This window comes from Oncorhynchus mykiss, chromosome 3, assembly GCF_013265735.2.
Source record: "Oncorhynchus mykiss isolate Arlee chromosome 3, USDA_OmykA_1.1, whole genome shotgun sequence".
Taxonomy (NCBI): domain Eukaryota; kingdom Metazoa; phylum Chordata; class Actinopteri; order Salmoniformes; family Salmonidae; genus Oncorhynchus; species Oncorhynchus mykiss.
Genome location: NC_048567.1, coordinates 23,933,294 through 23,956,286, shown reverse-complemented (window position 1 = coordinate 23,956,286; position 22,993 = coordinate 23,933,294). Strand labels below are relative to the sequence as shown.

At 41.6% G+C, this 22,993-nt stretch overlaps 2 protein-coding genes across 3 annotated transcripts; both read right to left on the bottom strand.

Moving 5' to 3' along the window:
* Positions 1–5,799: 5,799 nt before the first annotated feature.
* Positions 5,800–9,479, bottom strand: LOC110514781 (interferon-stimulated 20 kDa exonuclease-like 2). The gene is made up of 4 exons (XM_021593992.2): positions 9,345–9,479; positions 7,997–8,890; positions 6,590–6,790; positions 5,800–6,424 (listed from the first exon to the last, which is right to left on the bottom strand). The coding sequence occupies exons 2-4, from the start codon at positions 8,702–8,704 to the stop codon at positions 6,323–6,325; spliced, it is 1,011 nt and encodes a 336-aa protein (XP_021449667.2). The 5' UTR covers positions 8,705–8,890; positions 9,345–9,479; the 3' UTR covers positions 5,800–6,322.
* A 5,382-nt stretch (positions 9,480–14,861) lies between these two features.
* LOC110514794 (protein S100-A1) lies at positions 14,862–17,337 on the bottom strand. 2 transcript variants are annotated; one of them, XM_021594000.2, is made up of 3 exons: positions 17,219–17,337; positions 15,518–15,677; positions 14,862–15,081 (listed from the first exon to the last, which is right to left on the bottom strand). In XM_021594000.2, the coding sequence occupies exons 2-3, from the start codon at positions 15,656–15,658 to the stop codon at positions 14,932–14,934; spliced, it is 291 nt and encodes a 96-aa protein (XP_021449675.1). In that variant the 5' UTR covers positions 15,659–15,677; positions 17,219–17,337; the 3' UTR covers positions 14,862–14,931. The 2 variants fall into 2 exon arrangements, with proteins under 2 accessions (XP_021449675.1, XP_021449672.1); XM_021593997.2 differs by lacking the exon at positions 17,219–17,337 and having other exon boundaries at positions 15,518–15,684.
* Positions 17,338–22,993: the final 5,656 nt, after the last annotated feature.

Genomic DNA, 22,993 nt, shown 5'->3' with positions numbered 1-22,993 from the left:
CGTGTAAATGTTAAAATTGACCAACCAAACTTGTAAACCACTTTAAGAATTTGTTTCCACGCTCCAAATTCAGTGAGAAGAGCACATATCATGGTGATTTGATTAGGCCTATTTATTGCCTGTCATGAAGAATATGACCAGTTACGACCATCGCTGATCACTCATAAAAAGGAGAGGAAATCTTCATTAAAAGAAGAAAATAAGCTCCCCTGAAATATTGCAAGGCTCTCAAGAAAATAGCAATTCATCCAAAACTGAGGGTTAACAGCTAATGGTGAACAATCTAAAATTATCCTCATTATGTGCCCCTGCACAAAGGGATTAATTAAGGGTTATTAATCTCGGATAATCTTGATTAACATGTGGATGATAGCAGATATTTTTGCTCAACCTGTAGACAACATGAAAGGCCAAACAAAGGTCAAATGTCACAATCACATTGCTTTGAGTTCCATTTGGATGCTTATGCAATTTCAGTTCCCAATTTAACAAAATCTCTGTGGGATTCATCAAGACCTGTATTGGATTACTTGCACAACAATATGAGTATGTGGAGGAACTATTTGTCCTTTCACAGCCATCAGAGTTAACCCAGTTTCCTATAAAAGTCAAACACATGATACAGGTTGAAATGATGTGGGAAACGATTATGTACAGATTTCCAACTAGACACAAAGCAGGACCTTGCTTTCTCGCAGACAGGCTGCAGAGTCAGAGTGGTGATTCATGTCTGCTATGCTCACCACTTGTGGACAGAGGGTGGATGCTGGCCACCCACAGAGGTTTTAATGGTCCAACGGTATGAACAGACAGAAGTTAGAACTGTGGGTATAGCATGGTAGTAGTGCTGAGCAAGAGGTCTTGGTAAGAGGGGAGGGTGAATACGGCTTTGTTCATAGCCTTGCTCAGCTGACAGTCGCGGCCGTGTGGCGGGCTGTGGAGGAATCTAACATATAGGCATGGTGCGGGACGGTCAACATGGGTGCTGGGAAGCCAGTGGGACGGACGCCGCTGTTGGACTGCAGACCCAGAGGCATGGATATGATGGTAGGCTGGCTCAGAGAGAGTCGCCCGATATTTTCGCCATGCACTTCCCACCCAATGTCTAGTTCATTCTTGGTTATTGCGACCATCCATGTCAATGTTATAATTGATAATGATGTGAGGGCCAAAACATAATTGTAGAAAATACATGTATGTTACAACTTTAATAACTTCCTCTGGGAATACTTTCATTCCAGGCAACGTTTCCCAATCCATCCAGCTATATCCCTTCATGGCACAAAGACATGCATTCCACCTGCGATTAAATCTGATCACTGACCTGATTGTTCCACTGCTGTAATACTTTACTACCTTTTTAAATCAATATTAATGAGAACCTGTTTGGCTTATCTCACAGACTACATACTTCTTCAGCTGTGTCACTGATGAATGCGTTGATAGGTCATTTCTCAACCTTACGCAATGACTTCTCTGCATAGTACCTACAGGCATTTTGTGGCAGAATTTAGAGCTCAGGCTTCTCTGCCATTTGTAAAGGTCCACTCTGCGGTGCCTACACAAGTGGGAGTAGAGTTACAAGTGAATATGCATGAGAGACAATTTATTCCTTGACATGAAATGGTAAAAACCATCTGACAAGAGGAAACGATGGAAAGCTCCAACAGGTCAAAGATTCTTTGTGAAATGAATTGTCTTTTAACCTCAGTGGATAGTTATTGTGAAGAGTCAAGATGTCCGTCAATGTAAAAACAAGGATCCACGTAACCAGTGAATGGGTGGCAGCCGGGAAGACTGGCATAGAGTGGCGTGCCCTCTCAGAATCACTGGTACATTCTGGCGAGAAGGTGTAATGTCCTGGATTTAGCCATCAGGAGCTCTGACACAAGCGGTGGCGATACCGTGGTTTTCAGTTGCCTGCTCTGTCAATAGAGGTAGGCCAAGGCTGACATGAGAAGAACAGAACGGTTCTCTTTGAATACCTAGTATAGGTCTTCAATGAGGGAGGGGGGGAAACAAAACAGCCAAAGGCAGTAGCACACGTTTCACACCCTGACCCGGGCAGGAGAAGGTACAACAGGGGCCTCTCTTTATGGGTCCCACAGCACTGAAGTATAAGTCAACAACAGTAACATGAATACATTTGATTTCTATTTGAAATCGTTTTTAGATTTGACACAAATGCTTTTAATTAAGTATTGCCATTGAGCTAATGCGTCGCTACATTATCCACTGAAAAGAAACAACTGGACGACAATGCATGAGGTTGACTACTGGGGCTGTAGTCTAATCACACTGGTCTGGCACACTGTTGTGTTGAACGGTGTCTTGGTAACAGTTGTGAGTCAATAGGACCACAGTCTACTTTCCAAAGACCCATTCTGGAAACCCCTGTTCAATCTCAAGTCCCTGGACAGACATGCAATTGCCTTTGTGTCATGGTTATTATCAAATCAAACTTTGTCACATGCGCCGAATACAACAAGTGTAGACTTTACCGTGAAATGCTTACTTACAAGCCCTTAACCAACAGTGCAGTTCAAGAAGAAATTTTTTACCAAGCAGACTAAAATAAAAAGTAACACAATAAGAACAACGAGGCTATATACATGGGGCACCGGTACCGAGTCAGTGTGCAGGGGTACAGGCTAGTTGAGGTAATCTGTACATGTAGGTGGGTGGCCAAGTGACTATGCATAGGTAACAAACAAACAGCAGTGTACAAAGGGGGGGGGGGGGGGGGGGGGGGGGGGGGGTCAATGTAAATTGTCCGGTGGAGATTTTATGAATTGCTCAGCAGTCTTATGGCTTGGGGGTAGAAGCTGTTGAGGAGCCTTTTGGTCCTAGACTTGGCGTTCCGGTACCGCTTGCCGTGCGGTAGCAGAGAAAACAGTCTATAACTTGGGTGACTGGAGTCTCTGACAATTTTATGGGCTTTCTTCTGACACCGCCAATTATATACCGTTGAAGTCAGATGTTTACATACACCTTAGCCAAATACATTTAAACTCAGTTTTCACAATTCCTGGCATTTAATCCAAGTAAAAATTCCCTGTCTTTGGTCAGTTAGGATCACCACTTTATTTTAAGAATGTGAAATGTCAGAATAATAGTAGAGAATTATTTATTTCAGCTTTTATTCTTTCATCACATTACCGGTGGGTCAGAAGTTGACTTTAAAATGTTTAACTTAGGTGAAACTTTTCAGGTAGCCTTCCACAACCTTCCCACAATAAGTTGGGGGAATTTTGGCCCATTCCTTATACACACATGTGTAAAGGGATAAAGAATATGTACATAAAGATATATGAATGAGTGATGGTACAGAACGGCATAGGCAAGATGCAGTAGATGGTATAGAGTACAGTATATACATATGAGATGAGTAATGTAGGGTATATAAACATAAAGTGGCATAGTTTAAAGTGGCTAGTGATACATGTATTACATAACGATGGCAAGATGCAGTAAATGTTCTATAGGATTGAGGTCAGGGCTTTGTGATGGCCACTCCAACACCATGACTTTGTTGTCCTTAAGCCATTTTGCCACAACTTTGGAAGTATGCTTGGGGTCATTGTCCATTTGGAAGACCCATTTTCGACCAAGCTTTAACTTCCTGACTGATGACTTGAGATGTTGCTTCAATATATCCACGTAACTTTCCATCATCATGAAGCCATCTATTTTGTGAAGTGCACTAGTCCCTCTGGCAGGAAATCACCCCCACAACATGATGCTGCCACCCCCGTGCTTCACGGTTGGGATGGTGTTCTTTGGCTTTTCCCTCCAAACATAACAATGGTCATTATGGCCAAACAGACCTATTTTTGTTTCATCAGACCAGAGGACATTTCCCCAAAAAGTACAATCTTTGTCCCCATGTGCAGTTGCAAACCGTAGTCTGGCTTTTTTTTATGGTGGTTAAGAAGCAAAGGCTTCTTCCTTGCTGAACGGCCTTTCAGGTTATGTCGATATAGGACTCATTTTACTGTGGATATAGACCTGTTTCCTCCAGCATCTTCACAATGTCCTTTGCTGTTGTTCTGGGATTGATTTGCACTTTTCTCACCAAAGTACGTTCATCTCTAGGAGACAGAATGCATCTCCTTCCTGAGCGGTATGATGGCTGCGTGGTCCCATGGTGTTTATACCTGCATACTAGTTTGTACAGACGCACGTGGTACCTTCGGGTGTTTGGAAATCGCTCCCAATGATGAACCAGACTTGTCGATGTCTACAATTTTTTTCCGGAGGTCTTGGCTGATATCTTTTGATTTTTCCATGATGTCAAGCAAATAGGCACTGAGTTTGAAGGTAGGCCTTAAAATACATCCACAGGTACACCTCCAATTGACTCAAATGATGTCAATTAGCCTATCAGAAGCTTCTAAAGCCAATTTTCCTGAATTTTCCAAGCTGTTTAAAGGCACAGTCAACTTAGTGTATGTAAACTTCTGACCCACTGGAATTGTGATAGATTATTTCACTTATAACTCAGTGTTTGTAAACAATTGTTGGAAAAATGACTTGTGTCATTCACAAAGTAGATGTCTTAACTGACTTGGCAAAACTATAGTTTGTTAACAAGAAATGTGTGGAATGGTTGAAAAACTAGTTTTAATGACTCCAACCTAAGTGCATGTAAACTTTCAACTTCAACTGTAGGTCCTGGATGGCAGGAAGCTTGGCCCCAGTGATGTACTGGGCCGTTCGCACGACCCTCTATAACGCCTTATGGTCAGATGCAGAGCAGTTGCCATACCAGGCGGTGATGCAACTGGTCAGGATGCTCTCGATGGTGCAGCTGTAGAACCTTTTGAGGATCTGGGAACCCATGACAAATCTTTTCAGTTTCTTGAGAAGCAATAGGTTTTGTCGTGCACTCTTCACAATTGTATTGGTGTGTTTGGACCATGATAGTTCGTTAGTGATGTGGACACCAAGAAACTTGAAACTCTCAACCTGCTCCACTACAGCCCCGTCGATGTTAATGGGGGCCTGTTCGGCCTGCCTTCTCTTGTAGTCCACGATCAGCTCCTTAGTCTTGCTCACATTGAGGGAGAGGTTGTTGTCCTGGCACCACACTGCCAGTTCTCTGACCTCCACCCTATAGTCTGTCTCATCATTGTCGGTGATCAGGCCCACCACTGCTGTGTCGTCAGCAAACTTAATGATGGTGTTGGGGTAGTGTTTGGCCACAGTTGTGGGTGAACAGGGAATACAGGAGGGGACTAAGTACACACCCCTGAGGGGCCCCAGTGTTAAGGATCAGCGTGGCAGACGTGCTGTTGCCTACTCTTACCACTTGGGGGCAGCCCATCAGGAAGTCCAGGATCCAGTTGCAGAGGGATGTGTTTAGTCCCAGAGTCTTTAGCTTAGTGATGAGCTTTGTGGGCACTATGGTAGGATAGTCTTAATCGTAGGTCATCAATTTTATTTTCCAATGATTGCAAGTTAGCAAGAAGAATGGAAGGCAGTGGGAGTTAACTCGCTCGTCTCCGGATTCTCAGAAGGATGCCTGATCTGTGGCTCCTTTTCCGGCATCTTTTCTTCACGCAAAAGGCTTGGATCTGGGCCTGTTCCGGTGAAAGCAGGATATCCTTCTTGTCACTCGTTAAAGGAAAACGTTTCTTCCAGCCCGCTGTGAGTAATCGCTTTTCTGATGTCCAGAAGTTATTTTCGGTCATAAGAGACGGTAGCAGCAACATTATGCACACAATAAGTAAAAAAATGTAAAACGTCAGCCATGTTCTTGGGCGCCATTCATTATATCAATAAGTAATGTAGGCTTAAAAGTTTGAAATTGTCATTTATTTCTTTTTTTGCCATGTTTGCCATTACAATAATTGTTTAAAACCAATTTCTTCATTATACTGCAGTTGTATTAAAATCAATTTTACTTTCACCCGGCAAAATGAACATGTACATGAGGTACTGAGATACTTACTGTATGTTAACAATTGAATATATAAAATAGAAATGTCTGAACAAATAACTCTAGACAATTCAAAGCAAAAAAACATCACAGTACTGTATTAGGAATTAATTAATAAAAACCAAGAAAATAGACTGCAACCTTGTGGCAGAGGACTGCCATCTTGTGCCATAGGTCATCCACCATAAAATAAACAACTGCAACCCTGAAGGCAACTGTTTTTTTACAGAAGTAGAAAAAGAGACAGACGTGGCTGAGGTGAGAAGTGGAAGACCTGATAGTGATTTCTGAATGTTAAAATTATGTTAAACATGATACGTCCATACCATCACTCAACTCCTTCACCAGTTCAGTCCATACTGTCTTTCACTGACTTTTTTTCTATTTGGAGGCTAAGGTCCTCTCCCACTCCACCTCCACAACTTTGTACAGTTCCATGGTGGCTTTGGCGTCCTCCACGGACGAGTGCCCCTTCTTCCCAGTCTGAGAACACAAGGGGAATTCCTTGTTACTACAAAATAACATAAGCCACACAATAAGAGGTTTAGTAGCTTATTACTTTTGTTGAGACTAGAAACAACAACCTAGACTGAATCACTATAGATTATATTAAAATCAATCCCGTTTCAATCAGAAGTCTCTTCTCACCTGGATGTTGCGGTTGAACAGGGCCTTGGTGAGTCTTTTCAGTGAGGCAACATCTTTCTCTGGAAAGCCAGCCTTCTGGTTGAGGAGAGGAATGCGGGATGTGTCCCGCGTTAAGACAGCAGGGTGACTGTAACTCAGGGACTTGAAGTCATTGTGGACAGCATGCCCTATCACCACCTTGCCTGCAAGGATCTTCAGTATCTATAGGAGGGGGGAATACAGAAGAGATCAAATGATATCATGGTCATGTTTAGCAAAGTAAAGGTCCAAATAGAATAGATTAAGGGGCAATTCCACTGTAACAGATTTACGCTTTGACTCAGTTTTTTCACTTGAAAATGTATGCCAAACAAAAATCATTGATTTCAAAGTTTAACAAACCATACAACCAATGTTCCCTCTAAAAAAATTATCACTGAGCAAATTTCAGGTCTGCTGAGTGCAAACTTGAAAGTGCAACTTCCTGCGCGGTTTACTGTGAACACTGATGCTGTTCCCGCTTTAGGTTAGTTTTAACAGTGGTCAAGTAGGCTACTGTGAGTAGAAAAATCAACAGTAGCAGCCAATGTGTGGGGTTCAATGATGGCTTACATTACATGAGACTTTTGAAAAAAAATAACAACATGCAGGGCTTGACATTAACCTGTTAATCCACTTGACCTTTAGACAAGATGACAACAAATGTTGTTTGATGCAAGAAACCACTTTACAAAATAAAATGCATAATTATTCCCATACCATTGCTACAGTGAATCAGACCAATTATGCTACGATCTGCCTATTGGTTACTTAGCTTATTCAAGCCGGTCTCAAAATACAACACTACAAAGCTATTTACCTGACTCGCTTTTCAAAGAAAATGCTCACGTTTTGTACTCTTGTAGGAAGCAATCAATCCTCCATTGCCGACTACAAATGATCTGTAATTGGGCTAATAACTCACTAACTAGCAAAGGATATGAACAAATATGCACAAGTCACTACACGTAGCTCTCACTTTGATCTCAAAACAAGCGCATCGACTCATGACCGACCGCTCAATGCTGTAAAAACAGTCCAGTCCAAAATGAATGACAAGTGTTGATATTAGTTGGCAGGGGTCTTTACTTCAACATTACTGTGTTTTGATGTATTTCTGATACCTTTTAAGACTTTTTCTGGTATATGTTTTCTAAGACCCCTTTTCCACCTGTTTATCCAGAAATCAAAGCCTTTGCTAATATCATATTTTCAAGATGGATAATAGTTGAAAAATGTATCTATGCCTTCATTTCCCCAAAATATACTCTTAGCTTTCATTTGACACCCAATTTGATATGCTCATAGGTCCTTTACGGTGGAAAAAGGTTAAACGGAAAACATATTTTTCATCCTCCTTTGAACATTCTCTTCCGGGAGCCTTCTTACCTCCTTCCTGGCATGTTGAAATGGCATGGCTTTGACCAATTGATGCCAGGAGATGCCACTCCAACGAGTCCGGTAGTCAGTGACTGCGTTGGTGGGCTTGATGTACCTGTCATACACCACGTCTCCGTCATAGGAAACAATACTGCATCGTGCCAGCTCACTGTTGCGACCCTTGGGGCCCGTGCCGACCATCTCACAGTCCAAGGCAAGGTACTTCAGTGGGTTACAAAGGGGGGCCGACCCACTTGGGACAGAGGCATAGCGGGCAACAGTCCTGGTGGGTGGGGGTTGGTGCCCCGGGGTGATAGTCGAAGTGGATTGCTCAGGATTGGTGGAATTCTCCACAGTTATGGTCAAGGATGTTGAGCTGCTTGTGGATGATGCAGGCTTGGAAGCAACGCTTCTAGCATGATCTGACCTGGGTATGTGATATGAACTTTTACTGTGAGTATTCTGCGTGTGAGCAATGCTTTTGTTGTGTGCAGCATTGGGTTGAGACGGCCGATTGGCCCCATTGTGCCAGTGAGGTGGGCCCTGATGTTTATTCCCCTGTCTGTGATTGTGCTGGTTCTGCTTTTTGTTGAGGTAACCCTTTTTCTCCAAGAGTTGCCGCCTGTTGATGAATGCCTTGTGTTTGTTGCTTCCCGATGTGTCCTTACAGGGTCCACTGCTGCCTGAACAGTCCAGGTTTAACATAATGTCAGACATCTTGGAGGGGAATCTTCCTCAACTGGGGCTGGGTTTGTTCTTGGACTAAAACTGTTTACGTCCCTCTCCCTTCAACAGGACATAAAGGCATTCACTGCTGTGCAAATTTAGGTTCAAATATTTGCTTTAATCAAATGTCATTCTGACCCAATTATCATGACATCAATGGAAGCAGTATTGTGATACCTGGACAAAAACAAAATAGGTTTCTGTTAACAAATCAGCTGGTATGTCTGAAATTGTAGGAAAAGATTATAGTCATGAATGACAAACAAAGAAGCCAGCTAGTTAGCTGTTTATATAATCTAGCTAGTTTGGTACTAGCTTAGTATGAAACACATTGAGCCCACTTAGCTAGCTAGCCACAATTAACGTTAGGTATTTTCGAAAAGTATGTGTAGTGTAAACGTTAGCTGTCAGGATGATATTACAGTCGAAAATACGGTTTAGGCGAGCTAGAACTGGGTCATTGGCTAGCTAGCTATAATGCTAAGCTTCGACTCGAACATTAGCTAGCTAGGAATGAAACTCTATTCTCCAGACAGACTAATTTAACTGTATGTCTTCACTCAAATTGTATCCTGATAATATGGTGGTGCACAAATCAGCGTTATACAACAAATTACATATATACACCGACCTATAAACATAGCACCATGCTCCGACTTCCTTAACAGCCAAACAGTCGACTACTTCCGGTTCAGATTTCGTGTTGTGATATACAACGTTGTGAGGAAGAGCTACAAACACTTCTCATCGTCGTTATATAAAACTATTTCACTCGGACTTGAAATAGCCTAGTGTTGAAATGTTTAATGTTCACAATTCGTAACCAGTTGTTGTAGCCAGTCAGTTGCCGATGCGACAGTCGAATGATGTGCTCACGGACACTTTCAGCAGAGCAGCAAAGAGAGTTGGCAAGAAATCTTACATATTTTCTGTCGACATACAAACACATCTCCGATTCCTTCATAATTGTACGTAGCAAGCAACGCATTCTATTTACATGTTTTAAAAAAAAATTAAGCTACTGGTGTTATTTGATTATAAGATGATCACGTGATATACTGCTATCGAGTCCTCCGCTCCAGGTTGAAGTTTCCCCTACAGATCTAGGATCAACTTCCCCTCCCTCAATCCTGACCTAAACCATTATTAGGAAAAATGCAAAACTGACCAAAGGTCAGCGTCTAGAGGCAACTTCACCCTACACGCTTGATCCCTGGCTCAAAGTTTCCCATGAAGCTTGATCCCTGCCTCAAAAGGGCCCCTGGATAGATTTCTCTAGCTACTCATCAATTAATGTGTTATTGATCATGTTTTCTCCTGCCATAGGAATTCTTCAGTGAGGATCTATGGGCTACATTGCCTACCAGAGTCTGTGACACAATTAGCTGACCTCCTATTGGACAGATTGAATGTGAATTGAAGTTGTTTTTTTTTCATCTACTGAACATCTACCATTCCAGTGTTTAATTGCTATATTGTATTTACTTCGCCACCTTGGCCTATTTATTGTCTTACCTCCCTTATCTCACCTCATTTGCACAAATTGTATATAGACTTGTTTTTCTACTGTATTATTAACTGTATGTTTGTTTACTCCATGTGTAACTAACTCTGTGTTGTTGTCTGTTCACACTGCTATGCTTTATCTTGGCCAGGTCGCAGTTGTAAATGAGAACTTGTTCTCAACTTGCCTACCTGGTTAAATAAAGGTGAAATAAAATAAATAAAAAAGGTATTCAGTCATACCAGTGTATTCGTTCAATTTGAATTGGATTCTATATCATAAAACAGTTAGAAATAACTTATACAATTTTATTTTTTTCCCCCAGCTACTATTGCCTCTTTCACTATTGGCTTTCCGGGCCACTGCGCATGCCCTGACGCTCCCCAGGACACCCCAGGGCAAGCAGGGACATGAAGTGGGCATGCTGAAGCCAGAGGAGTTCTTGGAGAACAAGAGTCAGAGCTCACTGCTTGGAAACATGTGAAACCCAAAAAGCAGCATGAGATTTGGAGTCTGGGCAAGGTAAAGGTGTGCATACTCCTTTACATATATGGATGTGCATACTACTTTACATATATGGATGTGCATACTACTTTACATATATGGATGTGCATACTACTTTTATATATATATACTGCTGATTCAAATAAGCATTTCAGTTGTGGATACTGATCTGTTCATCTCTCTCCACAGTTGGTGAAGCAGCTTTGTGACCTGACAGACTGCAATAGTGTGGTGGATGTGGGCTCTGGACAGGTAACCTAATATTCAGTCTTGTTATCAGACCTAGGAGTCACACAATATTACTTTTTGTAATCTGCCTAACAATGAGATTTGTCACGGTATATGATTTGTCACGATGTTGTATATCCCTACTGGTCTCCCTAGGGCCATTAGACTTGTTTCTTGTCGTTTGGGCCAGACTGCATCCCCGCTCAAGAATAATGACAATGCATGTACAAACTATTTTCCTAGTGTATAACATGAACCCCGGTCTAGCTCACTCTCGTTTTCAAAACGTCTCTGCAAGACTAAAGCCGGACAAGGCCCATATGTCCACCTACTCCAAGAGTGTTCATACACTTAAGTTGTTGTCTGCCCTGTGGAAGAGGGGCAGGGATGTACAGATTTTGTCCTAACAGGCCTCCATGCCTGCGGGGACCTCAGCACCACCCTTCTTTGCCACTTTGCCAGCTGCCCTCACGTTCATGGCATCACCTCAGTGGCGTGCTGCTACATGAAGATCACCACCAGCTAGAACCCAAACCCCCCTGGCCTCATAGCCCGTCCACTTTCCCCTTTGTCCACCAATGAGACATATATCACTCAGAGTTTGGCTACCCTATGAGCTCCTCGGTGCAGGGGTTGCCAGGACACCAGCTGTCCTATAAAGCGCGGGAGGGGGCGTGTCACACCATAGAGGACTACGTGCACAGGCTGTGGGAGGAGAGGGGGTTGCTAAGGATGCACTGTTATCGGGCAACCCTGAAGACAGTTATCAGGGAGGTGAAGCCGGGACTGCGCGGGCCGGGAGTCCAGGCGATAAAGAAAGCACATCTACTACCCTTTACAGGGTGAGTGTTTACACAAGTTTGTATCCATACCTCTTCAGTCTATCATTAGGCAGCAGCTTTCACTGTATGTTAGGATGAAAACCTAAGAAATTCATCCTTGCATTTGTCTCAGAAAAACCTTTACTATTTGGTATTATCCTTGTGTATAATGATAATCATTTTGATGATCACATTTAGGAATTCAATATCTGCGTTTTCTCTATATAGCCTTTAGGTCAAACATGATCATCTATCTTATATGTACCCCTGACCCCCTCTCACCATGTACCCACAGGTATGCCCGCCTGGGTCTGCCCCGCGTTGGCCTGCCCCTGGACACCTGCAGAGTGGGGGCTATGCTGAGGCAGGAGGGTTGTGTGGTGGTATACTTCAGCCTGGCTCTGCTACTGGCACCGGTGGTGTAGACTCTGGTGCTGCTGGACAGGATGCTATACCTTCAGGAGAAATGTGAGGAAATGTACAGAGACTGTGTTATCAGATCTTGAATCTGGATTCCATACATCTTTTTTTTTGTGGGCCCAGTGCTAACAGTAAAGGTGTTATTTGTTATTGCTTGATTGTTGGTGTAGGTATAAAGAGTCAGCTGGTGCCACTCTTTGACCCTGCTTTCTCTCCCTGAAACCTGGTACTGAAGCAGCTGACAAGGGACAAAGAGGACGAGTGTACTTTTCCATAACCAAGGACATCTCTAAAACCGTGTGTTGTGTTCAGAGTTTACTCCCTTACTCATTGGTGCTCAAAGACTTTGGAGTGGAAGTTTAGAAGTGAGTATCTGTGTCGGAATATCCGTACTAGCGTACTACATTACTTAAACTGCATACTATGTACTCATTGTCGCAAACTATTTTGGCTGAGTAGGTGGGGCGGTGCAGAGTACGGGTCAAAAGACATGCATTAATTAACCAGCCCGATAACAGCTCATTTCCAATTCAGTTAATTTCTCTAAACTCTGAATAGTCATGACGTTATAGTTGTCTTGATGTCCTTTGGGTGGTGAACCATTCTTGATACACATGGGAAACTGCTGTGTGAAAAACTCAGCAGTGTTGCAGTTCTTGACACAAACCGGTATGACTGGCACCTACTACCATACTCCGTTCAAAGGCACTTTAAATCTGGTTTTGGTTTCGTTAACATATTTAGTGAAACCCAAGTGCATATATACATTAAATCAAATACCCTAGTACACACACCAAAACACTTAAAATCAACAAAAAACGTAGACAGGGCGGTGCATCGCAGATTCAAAACTGTTGGACAGCAACAAAACTAAAGCACTGATAATTGGGAACGAGATCAGAATGACTGCTAAGGCCTTCAAACCTAAAACAATCCATGTGTTCAAATCAAAAGGCCTGATTAACATATCAATAACGCAGCCACAGCCCGAGTCCCCGCTGCTGATGCATTAAAAACATCTAAAGATGGTTTAGTTTAAAAGCTCTGATTAACAATACTTTAATGAGAACAGAAATCCACTTTGGGTAAATGTTTTCAGAAGATGTAGCCTGATGCAACACGCATCATTTTAAAGATGAACAAAAACTACTTGGCCTACAGTACATTTGAACACCGCAGAAGCGTCGCTATTTGGCATCTTCCCAATTAAGTTGCCTAATTTAGTTAGGTCCTAGTTCTCCAAGTAGCCAATGACTCGCAGCCCACCTCTTCCAATGCACTGTGGAAAAATTTGCATCAAATTCTACTAGATGAGCTGAAATTAGTAACATTTAAGCCATACCTGATTTTTGAAAATTCCCTATAAAAATGTTTTTCTATACTGAGAATGCATCATGCACAATTGCATTGTGTTTTATTGGTTAATTTTGATAACACATCCCCATATCTGGTTGTCAAAGCTGAAATAAGTATGACATCTGGGCATTTACAGTATACTTGATTTTCAAAATGGCCTACTATTTAGAACGCAAGTATGGGTATTTGGACATGGCCAGAGCCAAATGACTAATATTTCACAGAATGTGGAGGGCACGCAACTATACATGTAATGCAATTGCTTTTCCATATTGTCTGGACAAAATTGCTTTTGAGAGAATGTACCCCTTTTCTGGCAAATTGTGTAAATGAATGAAGACTAGTATTTAGATTTCACCTGATGAATCCTTAGTTAATTTTCCAAAGCCTGTTTCCAGTGGTCTCAGGGATTGACACTCATTTCGACCTGTACAGTAGTTTTGAAGGCTGCTTGAAATAGTTTAACGTGGCAAATTTCACAGCAGCAGTCATACATGAAACCCTGACATGTTGCTCGGTGCACACTCATATTTTAAGTTACAGGTGTTCAACACAAATGGCTGAAACAGCCAGACTCCAGTATTAAGTTGTCAGAGACTGCAGTGTTCTGTTGCCACCAACACACTGGCTCTAAAGCACTTTTTTTACATGGATTTAAATCAAGCTTTGTATTTCATTAAGATTGGGGAAACTTAGGATGCAGCCAGTCTGCTGTGTGGGAACTTGTTTTTTTTCCCCCTTCATCTCTGGAGCTTTGCATAGTGCACACCTGAGAGGAAGTCACTTTGGAAGTTAGTTTAGAACCATGTTTGGCTAAAAGTGCAAACGAGGTGTTGTGCATTTCAGTACAAAGCCTTCCCTAAAATGTTGGGTGCAGTTTGCCATGTTTAAGCATAGGTGGCAGACCAGGGGCCATATGAAGAATCCCAGTACAAGTGCTTTTTTATGACCAAGTCCCTACCATGTAATCTTATTCACAGATAAAAAAAAGCAAAACTGATCCTAAATCAGCACTCCTACTCCGAGACGATTGATTCAGACAGCCCAGAGTTCATGCAAAAGACATGTACCAGTAACACGCATTCAAGTCAATGAGCAGAGTTTAACATTTAGAAAGACAGCAATGATCACCTTCATTGATCTGAGCAGAATGTTAACTACTAGTGCAATAGTACACTGAAACTGCCCAGTCCATTGCAGGATTCTCTCCAGGAGCAATCATTTTACAACAGTGAAAAGAGCCTTTGATAGAAGTTACCATTGTGACAAGAATATTGAAACATTTGCCTTTTTGTCAAAAAGATAGTCATTTCAATCAAATGAAAGCATACGTTTGTTTTATTAACAGAATAATGAGTAGAAAGTGTAGGTCTGTTTCCCCCAACTCATTCATTCAGGCCCTCTACAAAGAACTCGTTACAGGCCACCGTCAGCGCAACAACCAAGACGACAAACTCCTGAAAGTCCACTTCGCCATCTTTGTTGTCATCCAGATCACTCATGATCTTCTCTACTACCATAGGGTCCTTGCATGCCTGAGAGAGAAGTAGAAACAGTTAATGCATTGAAAGGTAGGCCAAGAACAGAAGCAGCCACATGACTCTTGGAACAGTTGTAGATAAGAATTGGAATAAGCAATGCACAGGAAATTGCACAAAGCCAATCAGATGGAAAGATCAATCTTATGCCATTGTTATACCCATCAAATCATTTCATATCTATGAAATGTCTAGGTGATGTGTCATTTCTAGGCAAGGCCATAGTATTATTTAAATGATTCTAATACAATATGTTGCAAAGGTGATGGTCCCTCAACTGTTCAATAAATCAAGACTACTCCAATTCTTGCATGCATGACTTGCTTTGGGGCAGTTTTACATTTTGTTTATGTCTACTTAAGATGTAATTGAACAGAATGTCATATTGAAACCACATATCCCACCCCTGGACAGCATTAGGAATCAAACTCACCGCCAGGAATTCACTCAGTTCACCCTGTAATAGATTCTTCAGCTCAACTTTGCTCAGCTTGTACTTGTCCCCTTCTTTTGAGGAGTATGAGTGGAACACTTGAATTAGCCCCTCCATTGCACTCTCGAGTTTGGAACCCATTTTACACTGCTGTGAATACCTAAAAGTAGTGTGAGGGACAGGTCAATCCATGACAGTGTATACACTGTATGGACAATTAGATTTTACAGTAGAAGTCAATTTGCATGAAGTGAACTCCTTACTGGTTCCTGTTTATTTTTATATGAAACATTTGTCAGTGTGTAGAATACTGTAAACTGTATGCAACAGCCACTGGGGCCAGTATTTCTTTAGCATTTAATCCAGTTCAAAATGATCATGTGGGTTAAATTCTATCCCCCTTTCAAATGTAGTCTTTGAAAAACAGCCAATTCTCAATTATGATCTAGACAGGCACCCGATAACTAGCAACCCATGAATTAAGACCTTTAAATAAGACAGCAACTCCAGCAGCAACTAGGATTGAATAATATCGATCCAGAGAATGAGACATTGCTATTGGTTGTCCTGGTGAGCACACTTCAACAATACAGCCCTGGTGGGCCTACAGAGGAAACAGTTATAACTTGCTGTTCTCAGGGGGTCCATGATAAACCTTCAAAAAGGATTGGTTGTCTCAGTAAGGTTATAGATGGTTTCACAAGCTATAAAATTGTCATCCCCAGAGACACAAATGTAGCCCATTCTTTCGTGATGTGTGCAACTATCCTAGTAATTCAAGCTCTGAAGGGGGTAGGCCTAATGTTTGATGCATCTGAAGCACACAACACCCCTGAATCAAGCGTTAGATACATTTAGATTGTGTGGTTCTGTTCCTTACAAATGTGATCGGCTCTGTGAAAACACCCTCATTAAAACACCACGGACTGTTGAGGCAATTGGACTGAAAGTACACCGAGCGAACAAAACATAAGGAACACCTGCTCTTTCAATGACGCTGACCAGGTGAAGGCCATTATCCCTTAATGATGTCACTTGTTAAATCCACTTCAGTGTAGTTGAAGGGATAGAAACAAGTTAAAATAAGGATTTTAAGTCTTGAGAATGTGTGCTATTGAGGGTGAAAGGGCACGACAAAAGACTTAAGTTCATTTGAACAGGTGCCAGGCGCACCAGTTGGAGTATGTCAAGAAATGCAACGCTGCGCAATAGTTTCCCCGTTTGTATTAAGAATGGTTCATCACCCAAAAGGACATCCAGCCAACTTTACAGAACTGTGGGAAGCGCTTTTTTACCTTGTAGAGTTCGTCGCCCCCGAAGAATTGAGGATATTCTTAGGACAAAAGGGGAAGGTCTACCTAATATTTTGTACAGTGTACAGTTGTTATTCCAGTCAGTATAGGCCCAAAGCACATTTGCTGAAACTTGTATGCCTAGTTTAAGCCAATTATAAAACAGATGGAAAATTGTGCAATTACCAAAAGAGAACCACTATAAAATAGAAACCCAATGCTACAGAGTCCCCCCAAAAAGGACATTTGATTTCTCTGTTCCTAGGCTTTCATTGAAAATAAGAATTTGTTCTTAACTGACTTGCCTAGTTAAATTAAGGCATTCAAAATAGGCTGCATGGCTCAACAAGAACTAGGCATACAGGTTGTTATTTATATATATATTACCACAAACAGGTTCGCTACTCACCTCAAAGCTGATGACAAACGAAGCAGAAGTGGCGTCGACTCTCATCTTACCTGTTTTATGCATCTCACCTGAGACAAAATTCAAATCAGGCGCCTCCCACCGGTGAAACCTACAACGTCACGGATGCAAATGGGACAGGTAGGCCTAATTAATTTAACCATGTAAGGTTACATTTCGCGGTGCAACTACTAATTATAAGTATTATACAGAATGTATTAGCCTATCGCATAAACAAGACAGTATCAGTATACAGTCGTATAGGCTGTATTTAACAACGACGTATTGAAATGATGGGACCTATTGGACCTATTGGTTTAAAGCAACTAAAAAGACCGACTTCCATTCCGAGTTTAGTTGCAACGGAAACCGTGTACGGTTTAAGAACCACACTGATGCACTCAGATGAAACGGTGACGGGACCTACCTGAATTTGTCCAATAGAAACTCTTGCAAAACGTTTACCGTTTGGCGTAGGCTAAATGGTTTCTGTTGCAAAACGTTTTGCAACAAAATTGGCGTAATGAATGAATGTAACATTTATTCTAGTGCATTACATGAGCCATTGGACGTACCCTTTAGCCTTCTGAGGGAAATGCCGTGACAATTCCCAAATGCTCTGTCTAAACGCAAATAGGCCTATACCTCGCACGAAGAGATACTGTTTTGGAAATATTTGGAATAACTTTCACATCAGTGAGATGGTATTTATGAAAAAACAAAAGGCTAAATGACTCCACACATTTTTAGGATTAGAGGTCCATGCAAGGCTGCCATATTTCCATGTTATAGCGCTTATTTAGGCCTACGGAAGACAGAGGCGGCCGTGAGAAGTGTGCAGGGGGGCATGAGACAAAGGAATATGCAGTATCGGTGAAAACAGTTGTGTGTTAACTGTGGGGGTACCCATGGTGCTGAGGTTCAGAAGTTTCCAGTGAGAGAAAGGCAGGCTGAAGTTGCTTGGATCAGAGTAGTACAGAAAGTTTGGTATGCCGAGACAGTGAAGAGAGTAGGAGAGGAAGATGGGTACAGGGCTAGAGATCCTAAGATGATCCATGTGAGCAGGCTGTGGCCAATAGAGAGTGAGGCGTAGCCATGGTTATCAACTGTACCTCAGGAATGGAACATAAATCACACAAAATAGATGTTGTGGTGGCAGCTGCAGACAGGTACTTGGGTGTATGAGATTTTACTGCAGTTGAGTTACAATGTGTGATGAATGATAGTGTCTCATCCTCCCAGGATGTCAGCCTGGTGTAGGATTCAGATGGAGCCAAGTAGTGGAAAAGTTGTGAGGTTTTTAATGGATGTAAGGTTAGTTGGTCCCTTTTCCCTGTCCCCTTCCCTTCCCTTTTTGTGTCAAAGTGTAATTCACACACCAGAACAGTAGGTGGAAACACAGGGCTAGATAAGAGAAATAGATGAATAGGGAGTCCGTGACCGTCCTCACACTCCAATACAGTAGGTGGCGGTGTATGCACCTTTCAGTTTGTTGCGGTCCTCCAATACAAATTTGAAGAAGACAACTGACTGAAATTTGAAGATGATGACCTGTTCTAACTAATTTATTTATTTTTTTTACCTTTATTTAACTAATTAGCTATCGAAGCGTCTCCTAACAATTGTGTGTAATAGTGTTGTAACTGAAAAATACTGCCGCCTGCAACTGTGTTAAAACCGGTTAAAACATTGTATATTAAGTGTTTATTTAGAATTTGTGAAATTATTTTGATGTGAAAGTGGAAGGCTTTATGTTTCCAAAACCATATCGCAAGGTATAATTATTAACATTTCTAAATGTTAAAACAGAGCGTCGGGAGTAGTTCACATGGAGCCAGCTGTCTTCCATACACATCTGCTGAGAACCCAAGACAGGGACCAGCTGTAAGGAGAGAGGAAGAGGTGAAGCAAGAGGTTTTACTCCGCCCAAAATCTGTCCACAAAAAATTTCTGCACAAATCGTCAGAAACAATCTCAGGGAAGCTCATCCGCGTGCTCGTCATCCTCACCAGAGTATTGACCTGACTGCAGTTTGGAGTCGTAACCAACTTCAGTGTGCAAATGCTCACCTTCGATGGCCACTAGCATACTGGAGAAGTGTGTTCTTCGCGGAAGAATCTGGGTTTCAACTGTACCGAGCAGGTGGCGTGTATGGCGTTGTGTGGGCGAGCGGTTTGTTGTGAACAGTGCCCCATGGTGGAGGTTGGGTTATGGTATGAGCTGGCATAAACTTTGGACAACAAACACAATTGCAGTTTATCAATGGCAATTTGAATATACAGCGATATCTTGACGAGATCCTGAGGCCCATTGTCGTGCCATTTATCCGCCGCCATCACCTCATGTTTCAGCATGATAATGCACGGCCCCATGTCGCAATGATGTGTACACAATTTCTGGCAGTACATGACAGTACATTAGCCATGGGATATGACAGTACATTAGCCATGGGATATGACAGTACATTAGCCATGGGATATGATGGTACATTAGCCATGGGATATGACAGTACATTAGCCATGGGATATGACGGTACATTAGCCATGGGATATTACAGTACATTAGCCATGGGATATGACAGTACATTAGCCATGGGATATGACGGTACATTAGCCATGGGATATTACAGTACATTAGCCATGGGATATGACGGTACATTAGCCATGGGATATGACAGTACATTAGCCATGGGATATGACAGTACATTAGCAATGGGATATGACAGTACATTAGCCATGGGATATTACAGTACATTAGCCATGGGATATGACAGTACATTAGCCATGGGATATGACAGTACATTAGCCATGGGATATGACAGTACATTAGCCATGGGATATGACGGTACATTAGCCATGGGATATTACAGTACATTAGCCATGGGATATGACAGTACATTAGCCATGGGATATTACAGTACATTAGCCATGGGATATGACAGTACATTAGCCATGGGATATGACAGTACATTAGCCATGGGATATGACGGTACATTAGCCATGGGATATGACAGTACATTAGCCATGGGATATGACAGTACATTAGCCATGGGATATGACAGTACATTAGCCATGGGATATGACAGTACATTAGCAATGGGATATGACAGCAGCAGGTCAGATATGTATAGGCCTACTACAGTATGTTCCATACATTCACTCTCTCTCTCTCACCATTGTCCCTTGCTGGACACCCAAAATGGTTTGCCAGCATTTATCACCTCAAATGACATCACGTGGAAATAATCTCCCTCTGTATGCTTATGCGCTCATAATAGACTCTAACTACCAAATTCATATGCTAATGTCCACGTTGACGTACAACGCCTGTCCTTCTATCCCTTTTCAAGATTACATGCTCTTATGCTATGACTACGGTAGATTAGATAAACACTCAATAAAACAAACACTAATTTAAATGTATATTTGCAGAATACAAAACCAAGGGATCAATTAAGTGATAATGCCTGAGAAGCCGTAGTTTCTAGGATATCTTGGCAAAGGTGTTAGGCCTGATATGGTAACTGTCTATGTGGTCAGAATACAGACCTCTGTCATAAGTATTTGCATGTCATATACTTTGCGTATTACTTTGTAGGCTATACTTTACTTTAACCTTCCAAGATTAGACAGCTCCAGGACAAATACTGTAAGTCTGGTGGAAGTCATTCATCGAGGCTTGGCCATGTCAAGGCCACAAAAGCCGTCTCTGCGGAGTGCGTTTCCAAGGTGATCTCACTTAAGTAGATGTCAACTTGAGTGACCCAGAGAAAAGAGCACTCACCTTTCCCTTTTGTGTGGGAAACTAAAGCCACCATCTCTCATTACCGTGCAGAGAAGCAGAACCAACTGTTAGAATCTCTTACAGCCTGTGCAATCTTGAACTTAATTGTACCTTCAATTATCTTGTACAGTTCACACCTATTATTCCAGAATACTGAAAATACAGGTAGCAATGATAATGCACATGGGATTTAAAATGAGTAGAGTGATAACATGTTTTCTTCTTATGTTCTGTGCTCAGATGGCAATTTCTGTAAATAGCCAGCACATAATACATTTTGATTTAGTCTGGGTAGCCATTTTCTCATTTAACAATTGGAAAAACACAAAAGGAGACATACTAGAATAGGAACTGTGGTGGTTCATTTTTTTTTACTATCAAATGAGGAGAGACAAACTTATCACACAAGTCAGAGTTATACTTACACTAAATATTTAATCAGTTATTAATAAGGGAGCAGGTCAATACAACGCACACATATAAAGTGAATCAATTGAGTGCTCTATGATAATGATGGCTGGTCGACGATTCACGATCAAATGATTCGTTGAGAGCCCCGAGACAAAAGTACAAAGGTATTTTATAGCCAAGATACACCCCTTTCAACCTACATGACGAACAACAGAAATATAGAATAGGTCACAAGGTTAAGATCTGTATGAAAGATACCTATAATACATAGCAGACAGTATCTGCTGTGCAACAGTTTTCATTGTATAGAGACCAGTGTCTGTCCCTCCGACTCCGAACTGGAGCCATCTCTCCCTGGTACCATATAGAACAGAAACATTAACTCATGCTCTGGAATGCTCTTTAGGTTTTATCACCCAAAATACATTGTAAATCTCCTGTCAGTGTTATCTCCCAGAGGATCATCCTCAGTAGAACACACACACAATAGTTAAGAATATTATATTCTGTTGCATAGAACAAACACTTGATACAATAAAAGTATGTTTGTTGTCTTGCTGGGCATATAACTACAGGCAGATGCTGTTTGTTATATCATGGGTGACATCTGCCAGTTTCTGTGATATAAGTCTGATCTCTTCCTCAAGACACACACACACACACACACACACACACACACACACACACACACTTAAAGTGACTTCCAGAAAATGTAAAAGGGTGTCATCTATTGGTCAGTTGTATATATTGCCAGGTTTCACAAAGCAGCCCTTCACACTGATATTGTAAAACAGAATTACACTGCATTTGAACACATCCCTATTTCTAAATACCCACTCAACAGTCAAAACAACACTGTTTTATTATTATTGGCATAAATTAATTTGCATTAGGCAAGCAATGTTATGATAAGCAATTAACTAATTTGTTATTTACTTAATTAGTAAATACCATTCACATTAACAATAACATTCACATGTACATTAAAGCATGTATAGAGTATAGAAAAGTAAAAAAAATATTTAGGAAACTATATTTCATTATTGTATTTATATTGTTTTCAATATTTGGACCATCACATTTTTCTCAATATTACTGGACATGAATACATTACATAAGCTACATTTTTCATTCTAAACAATTGTCATTTAACATGCAGTCCCCACTGGTTCCGTTTTCGTATGAGATTTGTGGCTTGCGTGCCTTTTGACATGGCAGAGACGATTCTACATGGCATGTGTATGTACACGGGCACACAAAATGTAATTCGCTTTGGATAAAAGTGTCTGCTAAATGGCATACATTATGTGTTGCAGTAATTGTGGTCAGTGGCCGAGTGGTGTTGGGAGTGTAACCACGCTGCATGATACCTGTCACCACATCTCCCTGGCACCTCGCTTGTTATCTCAAGTGTGACACGGGAAATCCCATTTGAGCTGTTGAGTTTGTGGTCTTTCAACACCTGTCAGCAGGGCCCTCGGCCTGGGTCACTTCGGGAGCACATGGGTCAGAAAGCACCTCCTCTGCACCAAGGCGTACAGTGCCTACAGAAAGTCAACACCCCACTTGGGTTTCTTCACATTT